This window comes from Taudactylus pleione, unplaced genomic scaffold (genome assembly GCF_031769625.1).
Source record: "Taudactylus pleione unplaced genomic scaffold, aTauple2 ptg000207l, whole genome shotgun sequence".
In the NCBI taxonomy this organism is placed as follows: Eukaryota; Metazoa; Chordata; class Amphibia; order Anura; family Myobatrachidae; genus Taudactylus; species Taudactylus pleione.
The window spans coordinates 3,536,955-3,553,736 of record NW_028284609.1 but is presented as its reverse complement, the minus strand read 5'-3'; the positions used below and the strand labels follow the sequence as shown (position 1 = coordinate 3,553,736).

Genomic DNA, 16,782 nt, shown 5'->3' with positions numbered 1-16,782 from the left:
ATTCCACAGATAAGAAGAATGAAGGCTGTCTTAAGGGAATATTTTCATCATCTGGAGCTGTTACCTGTCCAGCATGGGTAGCCAAAGCTGTTGAAGAATGGATTGAGGTATTGGTAAACTCTCTACCAAATGCTACCAGAGAACAGATGATAAATATCTCCCACATACGGGAAGCAGCTTCCTATCTGGGAGGGGCTGCAGTGGATGCTGGAATTTTAGCTTCTAAGCATCCATAGTAGCACGCAGGGCCCTTTGGTTAAGATCTTAGAAAGCTGATACAGGATCAAAGAGAGTGCTGGAAGTCTTAACTTTTCATGGAAAGGTACTCTTTGGAGCAGAGTTGGATAACATAATTACCACTCTGACGGCTTCAAAGTCAGCGGGTCTGCTGAAAAGAGTAGAGCTAGGCAGGTTTCTTTTCATTCCCTCCGTCCTCAGGAAAGAGCTAAAGGACAGATTTTCTCTAGGCCGAATAGTTTACGTAAGTCAAAGCGAAAAACTAAGGTCTGGCCTGGCAAAACATTCAGAGTCTAAGCCGGAGAACAAGCCCTCTGCCTGATGCAGCGGGCCTACTACTGGGGGATCCCAGGGTGGGGGGCCGACTTCTTCAATTTGCGGATTATTGGCATCAAAAAACTACAGATGCCTGGGTCCGAGAAGTGGTATCTCAGGGTTATGCCCTCACTTTCAGGAGACATCCCCACCAAAAGTTTTTTGCCACAGAACCTCTATCAGATGTGGACTAGGCCTTGGCTTTTCAGGAAGCCATTTATTCCCTGCTACAGAAATAGTCCCAGTTCCTGTGTCCCAACAAGGAAGGGGTTATTACTCAAATCTATTTCTGGTCCAGAAGCCGAATGGGACATATCGCCCTATACTGAATCTAAAAACCCTCAACAGGTTTATTCATGATCACAAATTCCGCATGGAAACTCTCCGGTCAATTATTTTGGCTATGGAGCCAGGAGATTACATGTTTTCCCTGGATATTCAGGATGCATATATGCATATTCCAATTATCCCATTCCATTAGCAATTTTTGCAGTTTGCTGTTCTTCAGCAACATTACCAATTTCAGAGAGTGGTTGAACCGCGCTAGATTCCACAATGGGAATAGTTGAAATCTATTGGACAATGCGACTATGTATATATGTCAATATACAACTAAAACAACACATGTAGTATGCGAATAAATATATATAAATATAAATTACGGCTTGGTTGAAATGAACAATGGAAAATGTAATTGCATCAGTTAAAACACACATAAAACACTCAGGTAATAAATAAAAAGAATTAGTACATGAATAAATCAAATCAGCTATAAGTTGGTCTCATACTAGACCTGCACGTGACAAGTGTCCAATAAATATTATGTAGTCACAGCCTACAGGTAGGTATTCCTTCAATAATCACGTGGGTCAAGTTTGCAAATGTGGTCAGTTGTAAGATAAACATAAGTCAAATACTCAATCCGGATTAATGTCCAGCTGTATATGTATTTACCAGCCTCTAATGGAGCATCACATCCTGATAGGAATCCAATAGGCAATGTAATCAGCGTGGTTCCAAGATGGAGGTCATCACACCTTTCAGGGTAGATGAACAAATCAAGAAAGTCATATGATAATAAACATTCTGCAACTGCGAGCAGTACACAAAGCACTTGTCAGGGCACAGGACCTGCTCCAGGGCAGGCCTGTCCTGATTTAGTCCGACAACGCGATTACAGTGGCCTACCTCAATCATCAGGGAGGTACAAGAATTAACGCAGCTATGAAAGAAGTGACAAGGGTTCTGATTTGGGCAGAACGTCATTGTCTGGCCATCTCTGCAATTTTCATACCAGGAGTACTCAATTGGGAAGCAGACTTCCTAAGTTGCCAGGACATACACGCTGGAGAATGGTCTCTCCATCCGGGAGTGTTTCAGCTCCGTATCCTCTCCCTCTGTGGCAGGATCTGCTAACGCAGGGTCCCTGCCAACATCCGGACTTTCCCCGTCTGGCTTTGACTGCGTGGCTCTTGAATCTTCCATCTTAAAAGTGAAGGGATTTTCCAGTTCTGTAATTCAAATGATGCTTAGAGCAAGGAAGCCTACTTCTGCCTGCATCTACTACAGAGTTTGTCATTCTTTTGGTCAATGGTGTTCTCATAAAGAATATGATCCTAAGGTATTCAGGATTTCCAGGATACTGGCTTTTCTGCAGGCAGGGTCAGACAATGGTTTCCGCCTGGACACTTTGAGAGTGCAGGTTTCTTCACTGTCAGTCTGGTTTCAGAAGAAGATTGCTTCATTACCAGATGTTAAAAAATGTGTCCAAGGAGTTCTGCGAGTTCAGCCTCCTTTTGTTCCACTGTTAGCACCATGGGATTTGTCTTTGGTTCTTAAGAGGCTACAAGCTCCTACATTTGAACCTCTAGACTCTGTAGATTTGAAGTGGTTGACAGCGAAGACGGTTTTTCTTCTCGCTATCTCTTCTGCTCGCAAAGTCTCGGATTTGGCAGTGCTTTCTTGATGCTCTCCATTTTTGATTTTTTTTACCAGGATAAAGCTGTTCTTCGTACAAGGGAGGGTTACTTTCCTAAGATAGTGTCCCGTTTTCATGTAAATTAAGTAATTGTTGTTCCAGCTTTTCAGGTTCCAGACCTTTTTGTAGGTGAAGCCTCCCTGGATGTAGTTTGTGCTCTCCGTATTTATGTGGAGCGTACGAACTGTTAGAAAATCAGAATCTCTTGTTGTAATGTATGGTTTTCACAAACGAGGATGGACAGCTAAAAAGCAAACTCTGGCGAGATAGCTACGCATTACTTTCTCTCAGGTGTACACACAGGCTGATCTCCCTGTCCCAAGCACGATGACAGCACATTCTACTCAGTCTGTAGGGCCATCGCGGGCATTCAGTCGTGGTGCTTCTGCTGAACAATTGTGCAAGGCTGCCACCTGGTCTTCTGCTCACACTTTTCTTAGGTTTTATGCCTTTGATACTTTTGCCTCCCAGGATGCTTCCTTTGGGCGACGAGTTCTCCTTTCTGTTCAGGAGCATCCCCCACCCTAGGGGAACTGCTTTAGGACATCCCCATGGTATCCCTGTGGATCACTATGGACCCCGTAGACGAAATGTAGAGTTATGGTAGACCTAACTAGATAACTCCTTTTCTTCAAGGTCCATAGGGTCCACAGGGCGCCCACCCTGATGCACATGGCTTCATTGGGTGATTTTTATTTTGGTCACAGATTCCCTCATCTTCTGTAAAGAGTGTTTCTGATGTATGATTGTTCTTCCTTCTCCTTTTTCCTTCTCCTGCCTTTATGCTTGTTAACTAAACTGAAGTCCTATGGCAAGGGGCGGGGTATATATGGAGGAGGACCCAGGGCATTCTGGGAGCCAAAGCTTTAACTGTTTGGTGCCTGGTCTTCCAACCATAATTTCCCCATGGTATCCCTGTGGACCCTATGGACCTCGAAGAAAAGAAGTTATCTAGGTAGGTCTACCATAACTCTCTATTTTTATGTATCTAATGTCCGCAGATGGTGCCGTGATCGCGATGGATGAGCATGTATTCGGTGCATATACATCTCTGTCCTCAGATTTTTTTTTTTTTATCATATTAGGTAAATTCCTAAATATATACAGTATTATTAAATACACTTTGATAGAAAGTATCTGATTCAAGAAGAAAATATTCGAAGGGAATCTTTAAATACAATTACCCTTTACATTTCCCTTAAAATAAATAGTTGTGAAGTGAAGATACATCAAAATCTTCTTCATAATCTGGAATAAAAGATTTGTGATTTGTAGCAAGTCCTGGATAATTTAACCACTTTCTTCCCATCCCATCCTTCAGCATTTGTCATTCTGTTTACAGCTGTCTTATACAGATTCCTTGTTTTAAACTCCAAGATACTGATGGGTAACAGGCTTTCCCCTGCTGTATTATTGGTGATAGAGGATTACACAATTTAGTGGCATACATGTTCTCCACTCCATGTCGGACTGGGGCATGAAGGGCCCGCCAGGGGTTTGCAATAGTAGGAGCCAGCTTCTTGGGGCTGCAAACAATACAGCCCCAAGAAGCTGGTGTTAAGCATGCGCATGCGCGGCACCACTGGCGCTCATGCATCGGTCTTGATGCATTCCAGATTCATTGAGCAGGTTCCCTGGACCCAGGCCAGCTGCGGCAGCCCCCCTCAGGCAAGAAAAACTGACCCGTGGGGATGCATGTGGTACTCCTCTGCTCAATATGTCTCTTGTCCATACTTCTGTAAGCAGCTTAACCCCTGGCTCCACTTTCTTTATAATTTTAGTGCCCACTGCAGTCTGCAACTGCCAGCTTATTTGCTGATGGAGGACTGTGGGGGTAAATGGTAGGAGCTTCGGCCACCTGCGGGTGGGCGGACGGCCGGGGGCTGAATTGGCAGGGCCCAGGGGTCTGGACCAGTAGAGCTCCAGCTCCATTGTTAATCCAGCAGCGTAAAGTTCGCTGCCCGCTAAGCCCGGCCCTTTCTGGAAAGGGGCGTGGCCACAACATAGTGAGGCCCACCAGGTAATTACCCGATTTGCCAGGAGCCCAGTCCAAGCCTGTCTCTACTATAAAGATTTACAGGATAACCTGCACATGACATGACAACTTGGACATGCAATATAATTCGTACATTCCTGTATTCTGTTTGTGAATTAATTTTACTTTTCAGTGTTTTAATTCATAGGATATTGCTGAATCAGGTAATCACAATTGTTGCTACATTGTGTCCCACAAATCCATATTATACCCATACATTCTTTTACTGATACTGTACCATTTGGTGCAGCTTCTGAAGTCAGTTTATATGTAACTACACTAATGTTTTGTTTATAATAAAGACTAGTCTCAACCCTAGCATGGTTGCTATTGAGTCTGTATTATGTTTAGTAATTCAATATAATATATTTAATTCAATGATCATACTTTTTGACCAATTTTTAATCATTTGTAACTTTGAATTTGCAAAATCCTATTTCTCATTTCTTTGATTTCTATTGGTTATGATGCAGTAAAAATTTTTGTTTGATGTCGGTTTGAAACTGACGGCTATCAACGTCAGATTGCAGCCCAAAAAATACACTATTTACTATGCACCAATTTTGACTGTCTTTTAAAATCCAACGGGTTTCAGTCTCCTATTCCACAGCACATCCAACAGCAAACCCACTGTCAATCTGCTGCATAGTGGAAGCATTGTATAGATTACTGAGATCTGTTCAGACTTCTTTATAGTATTAAGGGTTTATATAAAATAAAAAAAAATATGCGTGGGTCCCCCCCACCAAAATTGATAACCGGCCCTGGGCCTCTAAACTTAGGCTGGTATTGGAAAATTGGGGGAGGGGAACGGCATGGGGTCCCCACCCTGTTTTACAATAACTATCACTAGGCTGAACCAGCCAAGGGGCTGACGCTATAGCAGAGGGGGACATTGCATGGGTTCCTCCTGCCATAATGGTAACCTGCCCTTGACTGTTCAGCCCAGGACTGGAATCCTAGGGATGCAGGGAAAACTGCAATAAAGAGGTTCTCCCTCTCCAAGGACATTGGGCCTGGCCTGAAAGCCCCAGGCTCTTTTCCGTCATCCCTGGGCTTTGCGTGTGGGAGTAATAGTAATAATAGTTACATAAAAAATTTTTACAGGTGGACAACAGGTCCCAGCAAGCCTGCCCCAACATAACAGTTGTCGAACTACAAGTGCCTAATAATTAAGTGCCCGCCGGCACCTGTAATCCATTTGTAAATAAAATATTAAACAACAGACATGACACACACACGTGGAATGTGGACGTATTTTATTAAATAAAAACACCCCCACACAGCCCCCATTCACCAATTTATAGCTTACAATATGAAGGGGTCACATCCCCTTCAGTCCATGTAGCATCCCAAATCTTGGCAAATCAAAAAAATGCAGCTACTGCTACCCAGGGAGCCACGTCGCAAATGAGAGGTCCCTCGGGGACATACTCTATAGGAATGAATGGGGACGCGTTAATTGGTCAGAGCGCAGCAGTTCCCAAGGAATTTCATGTATTTTGTGAAATGTTTGGGACAAACAAAGCCACTGAACATATTAAAGTATGAGGGTGGTGAGGTTGAGATGAATAAACAGTAAATTGGGTGGTAGAGAGTTGACCAACACTCAATTGGAACGTAATCCCAGTTTCAGTATACAAACTTGGACTGAAGATCTAACTTTACCCTTCTGTACACCCTCTGACTTTTGGCTTCTAATTATGGCTAGCACCTGAAGGATTTGACTCCATTAACTTGTATAACTCACATACTGAAGTATCTTCAGCACAACTTGCTCATCTGTTGTTAATAATAATAATAAATGATGCTGGTAATGTAATTTAAAACTTAGCATGTCTGTGTAGGTTGCACTGATCAAATAAAACCTCTATTTTCTCTTAGGTATTGTCCAAATTGCAAAGAACATCAGCAAGCAACCAAAAAATTAGATCTTTGGTCATTGCCTCCTGTTTTAGTGGTGCACTTGAAACGCTTCTCATACAGTAGATATATGAGGGATAAGCTGGATACACTAGTTGATTTTCCTGTAAGGTAAGGTAAATTTAAATGATCATATTCACACAGTAAATGCTTGTCTGGAGGGGAGTATACACTGAAATGTTCATGTTGTAGGAGGCTTGAGGTGCAAACAAAGGAAAAAGTGCCATATGTAATAATTGAGTATTACAGATGTGTCCTTGTACACACCTGGTGCTAGTGAGCTGAGTAGTGTAGCTTTTTTTTTTTGCTTATCTTTTGTTTAAGTGTGACTCTAAGTTGCAACACGATGAAGCAAAACTGATTCACAAGACTGCACTGATTAATGTGATATGCGATACTTGTATATCTTTGTACGTAGTCTGAATCTGTATAACAGAACTTTGGTGTGAAAACAGTCGCAGCCGCTGCATCGTAGCACTTTGTATACATGTATACAGATTCAGACTCAGTCGCACACAGATCTACAAGTGTCACATACCAAATTAATCGGTGCAGTCTCGTGAAGCGGTTTAGTTGAACCGCGTTGTGAGTAAAATGCACATTTGAGCAAAAAAGGTGTTCGGCGCAAGCCGAATCGAACAGGACCTGGCTCACCAAGAACAGCGGTTTAGTGCAACTGCGGCAATAATATGTGAAGATATATCTGTACATATAGTGCAGCTCTACTTAAAAACAAAACAAAGTTGACAACTATCACCTCAGACGCAGTAAGAGCAATGGAATAGGCTGCATAGTAATTATTAATATCATTACCATGCATGGACACCTCCTCTCTGCTTTGACTGAGTGAATTTGCCATATATGTAGATCCCATAGTTCCCTTCACAGCAGCAAATTAACATGAAACCAGGTATATACTGTAAAGGTGCATACACACGTAACAATTTTTCTAACGATTTAACTATAACGACGTCGTTATCGTTCAAAAAAACGTTCAGTTCCTGAGTTATAACAATGATCGAAAATCGTTCAAGCGCGTTCCCGTTTGTAGTTTGTAGTTAATTTCGGACTGACCAACATAACGATTTTCATTAAGGGAAGGAACATTTTTCGTTCATCTTTGTAAAAATCGTTCATTACACTTCAAAAAATCGTTCACTTTTCAAGGGAAAATCTGGCAGAAAATCTGACAGATAATCGTTGGTTACAAAATCGTTACGTGTGTTTGCACCTTAAGTAGCATGCAACTGTTTTGTCCACTTCTGTGTAATCACAGTATAAAAGTCCAATTGTAAAACACTTTGGACCTCATTCAGAGTCGGTCGCAAGCGCTGAGCGCTCGCAACCAGCTCAATGTTTTGGTCCTGCGCACGCGCAGCAGCCGCACTGCGTGTGCGCAAGCCCCGGAGCGAGAGAGTTTCCGTTTTTTGGGCGGCCGCACTGACATCAGCAGTGATGTCATTGGGGAGTTTCCTGCTCGATCAGAGCAGGAAGCTCCCTCTGGCTTGCGGCTGCCGAGACCCAACCTTAGGGTCTCGTCGCAAGCCCCGATGGTTGCGATGGTCTTGACCATCGCGACCATCACCCTGGTCGGTCGCTAAGCTGTGGGTGGCTGTCACAGCTTAGCTAGCGACCAGGAGGCCGCACTTAAAAAAAAGAATCGGCCGCCCTCATTTAGAACGAGCTGTCGTTTCTTGCGACCGCCTCTGAATGAGGGCTTTTGTGTGTTGTAGATGTAGACATACAGGAACCCAAAAAGACAATTATTGTGGAGTCACTTTTCTCTGACTCAGATTATTTGTTTTGGTGGTGGTGGTAAACATTTTATTCAAGTCCTTAACATAATAATATGTAGCATTGATTTAAATCGTCGTTTTGGGTTTTTTTTTAATTGATTTACAATTACATCCTTTTTCATCGACAGTGACTTGGACATGTCAAAGTTCCTCATTAATCCCAATGCAGGACCTTGCTGCTACAATTTAATTGCTGTGTCAAACCACTACGGAGGAATGGGAGGTGGACATTGTAAGTCCGTTTTGTTTTGTTTTGTATTGTTGTTGTTTGTTTACTTTTACAGATTTTATAATGTAACAAATTTTTTGAAAAATATACCCCTGAGAAATGGACAATACCCTCGAAATGTTGTGTTTCAACTCAACGTTTTCCTTAGAGGGACTTCATGGTAATCATTTCACCTAATTTCTCTTGGGCAAGTCATAGGGGTAAATTTACTAAGATGGGAGTTCTATTAAGAAGTGTTGTTGCCCATAGCAACCAATCAGATTCCAGGTATTATCTTCTAGAAGGTGCTAGATAAATGAGAAGTAGAATCTGATTGGTTGCTATGGGCAACATCACTTCTTAAATTGAACTCCCATCTTAGTACATTTACCCCATAGAGTCTGTAGTAGACCATCGATGTCCTCACCATTGAACACGGACTAGTACTGTACTGCAGCTTTGGTACAGAAGCCAGTACATGTACACTGGCTGTTGGTCTTGGCACCTCCTCAAATCTCCACACCTGGACAATAGGCATTTTCTCTGCTTCAGTTGCACCCTGTCCTAACACCACCAGCTAATTTCTAGGTTGATCTCATATGTGTCCTCACTTACCACTTGGCCGTACATGTGGCCCGAAGTGGCGTTAGACCCTCGACAGGCGTAACGTTCTGTATCTTTATTTAAATTTTGCGTCTTAGTCACATTGCAGACATAGTGAAAAGCCAATCAAAGTGTACAAGACGCCTCAGGCTGCCACTTTAACCACACAGGAATTGGTTTTACACGCTTAGAAAGTTGCAGAGTAATAAAATTCTGTGTTAAATAACCCGCGGCCGCTCACTTCTAGGTCCTTTTTACACAGATTCAGACTCTGTCGCACACAGATGTACAAATGTTGCACATGAAATTGATCTTTGCAAGGTAGCAATGTAGTTTTGTCACTCCCACTTGTTTTATTTATGCAAATAAGACGCAAATTTTGAACAAGAAAGAGGCTCAGCACGGCCGAGTTGCACAGGACCTGGCTCGCTGAGAAGTGCTATTTGGCGTGACCGAAGCAACATTTAGAAAGGACACGTATCTTCTGCGTGACTTCATTTTCCAAAATCTGAAATCTTCAGACAGTTATCTGATTTATACATGTGCTTCCAACTGCTGGAACGGAACGTAGTCTGTCATGATTGGCTTACTCTGATGTGACATGATTGTAGTATCCTGCCACGCTACACCACATGTTTTTTTGTAGAATGGAATAGTATTATGACTTATAGATTTAACCCTACACTTTACAAAGCTAGGCTACATAAAAAGAAATATTGCTTTTGCATGAGCTCTTAAAGAAAACATATAGCTAGACCATTGGTAATGGATACTAACCTAAGTCTAAAACACTGTTGCTTTTATCATTATTCATTTTTTCAAACCTACTAAGCAGAAACCACTTTTCAATTTTGTGCTCATAATGTCTGGTAAGATCCTAAAGTATGTATGTAAAAATGCTTGAAGTGTTAGATCAATTTGCATTACACCAATATGTTTGATTATACAGATGGCTCTGCTAAGTATGGAATTTTGTACCTTACCTATTTAGGTTAAAAAGGATAATACCAATCTCTATACAACAGTGTAAGGCAGTTAATACCGCTAATAAACAGATTATTGGAATCTTAATATCTAAAGGAACAATATTTAATAAGGTTGCATGATTGATTAAACCAGAATAATCTAAATGATATAAATGAGTGCCAATTGCCTTGTTCCATAATACATAGGGTTAGTTACTTCATTCTCAATATCATATTCATATGTTGGTAACCTAAAAATTTGCTCAGTATACTGCTAATAATATAAGTAGTTACTGACTTGAGATACAATTGTGGTAACAATTAATTGATACATTCCCCTTTAACTGTGTGAAAATGCATTCATAACACCCTCATCCCACAATATAAGGCAATGTTTACCTACAATATTATAGTATATAAAATTGAAAGCGAGACAACACCATAAATTAAAATCTGTTTATTTCACAAATTTTATTGCTTAATGTTATCTTTAATATGAATTACTTTAAATATATCACTGGTTTGGTACACAATTTGAATTAATTAAATAAAAGTTATATTGTACATAACAATTCTATAGTGCGTCGACAGAGACCATCCTTTTCCCTTTTTTTCTTTGTATAATCATACTTATTGTCTTTGGCAGCACCCATGCATGAATAAGACATATTCTATGTTATAAGTAATAATTTGGGGTTACATATGAATTTTAGAGATGCCTACTAGTACAGGTACAAAAGTTCTCACAATATGCTCTTCCCCCATTTACATAAGACCAATATGATAAGAAGATGAAACCAAAGTAATTTACATACCCACAGTTCTATTACTTAACCCTCTCTGTGAACATGGGGTGTTTGTTTATTTCTTTGTTTTTTTTTTTGTGTTTTTGTTGTATTCTTTACATCAGTCAAAGAGTGAGGGTCTGTTAGATACCTTTTTATCCCATCTTACCCTGCTTAAATGGTCCATTCATAATGAAAGTGTAACTATAAATTCATTGTATTGTACAGCTCAAAGCATTGACATTCTCAAATGCTCTTATTTGTCACGTATCAAGGTGCACACCTGGTGCTGGGGATTGCCCATATAGAGGAGTGGGGGCCTCTACTTTTGTCAGTTTGCAAATCTACATAAAAATATTCATGTTTCTTTCACCATGGGCCTGTTTATAAGTGTATTACTATGTTTACAAATCTTGTTATGGTGTTTTATTTATTGTAGTGTGTATTTGCATGCATATTTCATGTGCATCCTAAGACACTTTGGGCTCAATCCTTTTGTATGCGATGTACTCACGGGTGCGAGTCGTCGTGGCCACGGCCGCACTTAACGGCAACCCGTATTTGCATGAAAGTTTTCTAAGCCCCATAGGGTTCCGAGCAAAATTAAGCGAATTCGGGCTCGGAGCAGTGCCGTTGCCATCATTCTAACGCTGTTGCAACGACAACTCGCACCCTTCACATGGAATAGGATTGACCCCTTCTTTTTGAAAAGCTGTTCTTGCACGTACGCTGCTAGTTTAGGCTGCTTTTGTGTTACTTTCAATTTAAAAATAAAAACATATTTGGTCACTTTGGGTAGATTGTCTTCATCTTATAGGAAGAACTAAGCAACTAATGTTAATTTTTGGAGATTCAAAGTCTGCTGAAATAAAGGTGTAATTTATGTCTGTACTGCAAAAATAATTACTTATATTGATGTATGAATGTGCCAAAATAGTCTCACCAGCAAGCGGGTTGAAATCAATTGAATTAACAGAAACATCTGAGTATCTGAATTGAGTGATTTCCAAACCAAAAGAAATAATATTTTGTTTAAAAAAAAAAAGTTTATCATTTTACCATTTTGTCACTTCTCCTAGATACAGCTTTTGCAAAAAATAAAGATGATGAGAAATGGTATTATTTTGATGATAGCAGTGTTTCAACTGCATCAGAAGATCAGATAGTGGTAAGTATTGCATTTATATAGTTAACTGGTATTTGATACTTATTTACTCTACTTCCCATACATTGCTTGGTTTGTATAGGGATCTTCTACTGGTAGCACTCAAAGGTTTCTTGAGGCCCTCCAACATTTTCTTGTGGCTCCCACCCATCTATACTGTAGCACCTATATTTTCTTAATTTTATTATATAACTGGATTTCATGGGACCCAGACTTCATTTAAAACATGGTTTGCCTTTATATACAATATTATATTTGAACTACCACTACCTTACATATTTCTACAGATTTTTACATTTCTATTTCACATTTGCAAATCATGTTTATAATAAAGCACTGTACATAGACCTTTATTCAGTTATATCGCCCTCGTTGTCCTAGGAATTAGCAATTACAATTAGTAACTTTTTTTTTTCCCTGACAGTCCAAAGCAGCATATGTACTGTTCTATCAGCGTCAGGATACTATCAGCGGAACTGGCTTCTTCCCTCTGGACCGAGAATCCAAGCAAGGTGCTTCTGCTGCCACTGGTGCCCCACTGGAAAGTGATGAGGAGACAAATGAGAATGAAAACGACATTGAGAATGAAAATTGTATGCATACCAACTAAGCTAAAAAGACGCCTGTGATCATATACATAGGAAAGGAAAATCACTCTTAATAAATGTTCGCCAAAATTATTTTTTCTTTCGTTGCCCAAAAAAAAAAAAGAAATTTCAGCTGGCAGAATGTAAACTGTTTTTGTCTTTTTTTTTTTTTTTTTTTTTGCTATTCTCCCTCAAAGGACAATGCAATAGAAACTGTGATTGAACAATCTCTTTATTATATAGGCTTATATATAAGAATGAACAAAAACTGTCTCTTAATTTTTGCTGCTCTCATAACTAGTTGAGGTTAGTTGATGAATTAAAATTATATATCGTAAATCCTCAGCCGCTCAGGGTCCTGTATTTTATTTCTACAAAAAGGCTCATAACTGCAGGACAAAGTATAGACCAGAGGTTCCCAAACGCGGTCCTCAAAGCTCCCCAACAGTTCAGGTTTTAGAGAGATCCATGGTTGAACACAGATGACTTAAATAGTACTAGTACCTCAGTCAATATGATTTGACCTCCTGTTTTGAACCATGGATAACTCTAAAACCTGAGCTGTTGGGGAGCCTTGAGGACCGCGTTTGGAAACCTCTGGTATAGACGCTTGGTGATCTGCTGAGCTTACGGGGGTAGTAGAAAGATACTATGTTATCAGTTGCTCAGTTTTTTGTTTTTCTTAATTTTGTTTAATTTCCAAGGCAGAAACAGAGCCAGTTTTGCTTGTTAGTTTTTTGTTTTGTTTTGTTTTGTTTTTTTTGGTTTCTCCAGGCCTGAGAAATAGATCTAACAGATCAATGTTTAATTCACTCTGGAATATGTGCAAACCACTTAACATCTAACTAGTGATATTGCTGGAATATCAAAGGTGTTTTAGCCTTTTGAAATATAGTTTTACTTAAAGCTGTGTACTGGATTTGGATTTCATAATGCTGTGTCAAAAATAAGTTTTGATTGAATGTAAGTTCCTCTTGTCACTTGTTGAATCGCTGTTACAATTGCTTAAAATTGGTGCATTTTTATCTAAATTTTGTGTTTGAAAGTTCTCCCCATCATAACATTTTAGTTGGGGAGCATGGAGCTCTCTAGTGATGATGTAAATTTAAAAATTTATATAATGGCACCCAGTGCCTGTGACAATGACTGTGGATTTATCTTACGTGGGATATTATTTTCATTTTATTTGCATTTTATGATGTCTGACTTTATCCAAGATAGGTTGGTGGAATTTGTTTGCTCCCTTTAAAAGTCACCATGGCCTTACAACTGATCTCAAAGGATAAATTGTTACAGAAATAGGACATTTGCATGTTCAGTTATCAGAACTGTGTATATTGCATTCAAGCCTTGGATATCATGTTGGCTAACTGCATTTAAGGGTCCAGGTTGCCAAAAAATATAAAACATAGGACATTTTGTAAAACTAGTTGTTTATTTGCTGCTTTACCTGTGATCTTGTTTGAAGAATGTATTGTTGTTTTGTATACTGCCTATGACAGGCCTCTGTAAATGTTGGGACATGCTTTACATATCTACTACCTGAGGAATTTCTGTACTGTTGCAGCAGAGGAGAAATAAGAAAATTAGAAAAAAAGTAGAACGTTCTCCACTTAAACCAATGTAATTAAAATACAATAGATTTTAAATTGTGTATTGTAAATAAAAGTTCACTCTGTGAGTGCACATTTTGGTAAATTATTTTATTTATACATTAGCATTAAGAACACACAAATACATTTAACCAGGAGACATAAGGGTATGGCTTTGCTTTCTAGCTAAATATTAAAGCTAATGTGATATCCTGGTATTTTAAAGCTGCTTTGTTTTTCTTTTTTTTTTATGTCAAATGTTAACCTTCTGCATGACGGAGGTAACAGGTTTGTCTGCACTTTAAGTTCACGGGTTTACATTTAAAATGTGCATGATTAATTTATTTATATGAATTTCAATAAAGATGTTGAAGGCCTTATGTAGTCTGCTTGCTTTCTTATATACAGAGTCTCATCTGAAAATCTAAAACAAATGTGTGTGCGTGTCCCTACATGTCTACTGCTCTTATAAGTTACGTCTTCGCCTCAAAACAAATTATCAAGTTACTTTTCACTTAACTACTTACTTTTTATTTTTTAAAGCATATATATAGTTTATTATTGAAAGACTGTATTACAGGGCTACAATAGTTTGACTAAAAACAAGTCTGGTGTACAAAGCATGCAAAAATGTTACTTTCTCTTGTGGAACTCCAGATACAGTATTTATTTTGATGTTAACAGCAGTTGTTTTAGGAGACTGGGCAATCCTTACTTTTACCAACAAAATACCAGATCAGAAACACAACTAGCAAAATATAAAAGTATTTGACTTACCTAAAAATATAAGTTGCCTAAATCAGGGCCACGGATTTAGACTGCATGTTGTCACCAGGCTGTTGCTAAGTATATGCTGCCATGCATCTTTGCCTAATTTGCATGTTTTCCTGGCTGCTGCTACAGTAGACATGCTGTTTTTGATATTGTGACATTCACTTTGGATGAAATTTTGATATGGCTGTATATAATAAATATATACACACACACATACAGTATGTGTACAATATATATTTGCAGTATACATTTGTCTATGTACAGGTCCGTATCTAGGGGAGTGCGACCAATGCCACCACACAGAGCGCAGGGCTCTTTGGGCGGCATCAATGTCCTACGGCCCTAGCTTCTGCATAGCAGGGTGTCTGGGACGGAAGTGCGCCCGTAGCTTCCTTTTAGAAACTACAGGCAGACACCCTGCCATGTGTACAGCTGCCCGGAGCGTCTTGAGGATGCACTTCCAGGTGCTTGTGGCCCTATTCAATTAGGTCCAGTGCATCTATTCAATACTTATCCAGCACATTGTATTAAAAATAATGTGTATATATATATTTTTTTACACATTGAACATTAACATCAATTTCTAATATATCAGTCATCAATATATATATATTTGGACCATCGTGACTTTGCTTTCCCCAGCAGCTGCTCTCTAATAACGATGCGGGTGATTGTGTTCTGCAGTCATTGTGCTTATACACTATGTAAACAAAAGTGCTTAGACATTGACGTCAAATAGATCAACGTTATTTTATTGACATCCGTACTTTGTAGGTCCACCACGTGCAGTGATTACTACAGATACCTTTCTTGGCAAACTGCTGACAAGTTCCTGGACAACAGCAGGCGGTATGTTTTGCTATTCCGCCTTATGTACAGTGACCAACTTAGACACTGAAGAAGGTTGAGTCGGCCTAGAAATCACTCATTGTTCCAATTCATCCCAGAGGTTCTCAATGGGGTTAAATTCTGGACTCTGAGCTGGCCAGTCCATCTGGGTTACCGAATTTCTGTATACCAGTCCAGCATCCCTAAGGATACATGACAGGTGGCATTGTTGTTTCCGTGGAACTGCCACAAATTAGGGAGCACAGAGTTATTGAGAACATCTCTATACTTCTCAGAGTTAATGTGATCTTGCATTGCAACTAGTGGGACCAAGCCAAACCAGCTGAAACTGAGGGTGTCCAATCACTTTTGTCTACATAGTGTATATAGGAAGCATTTTTACAGCTTAGTGACACAAATACATTTGTATAATGTAGTGGTAATCCCACTAGTGCATATAAAAATAGATGGATTCCTGAATGATGACTGCATAGATGGGGTTATTCCTGACCATATATTATAAAACATTTACTTATTACCAAAGGTAGCTATAGTTCATATTCTTTATTTACTTAATACAATTGATGAGAAGTTCAGTAATACCCCAGGATGTCCTATTGTTTCAGACATTGCTTCCATATTACAACTTTCAAGAATTTACACTGACTCTTATTTTGAGAAAATAGTTTTTTGTCTTTACAGATGCCTTAAGGAGCCTCACAGAACCAGAAAAAATATTTAGAATTCAGATGTCACATACTTGTTTTCTTTTGATTTATGTAGTTTATATATGATTGTACATCAATCCCACACACTAAGGGGTTAATGCAAACTTGGAAGTAAAGCAAGCTTAAATTACAACAACAGAACTAGGTGCTATAACAAACCTATGTATGTTTTAGATCATAACCATGCAAAATAACTGCAACTCCTAGTGGGGATATATCCAAGAATAGTGTTTAAGTCAGCAATAAAACTGCATCACTATTAA

The 16,782-nt window shown here is 39.4% G+C and overlaps 1 protein-coding gene across 5 annotated transcripts in view; it reads left to right on the top strand.

Moving 5' to 3' along the window:
- Positions 1 to 14,566, top strand: part of USP15 (ubiquitin specific peptidase 15) — a 163,332-nt gene extending 148,766 nt beyond the window's left edge. For all 5 annotated transcript variants that reach the window (XM_088478112.1, XM_088478115.1, XM_088478111.1 and 2 more), the window contains 4 exons: positions 6,450 to 6,599; positions 8,413 to 8,516; positions 11,925 to 12,013; positions 12,435 to 14,566. In XM_088478112.1, the coding sequence (XP_088334238.1) occupies positions 6,450 to 6,599; positions 8,413 to 8,516; positions 11,925 to 12,013; positions 12,435 to 12,620 (529 nt within the window). In that variant the 3' untranslated portion in view covers positions 12,621 to 14,566. The remainder of the gene's footprint in view (positions 1 to 6,449; positions 6,600 to 8,412; positions 8,517 to 11,924; positions 12,014 to 12,434) is intronic.
- The last annotated feature ends 2,216 nt before the right edge of the window (positions 14,567 to 16,782 follow it).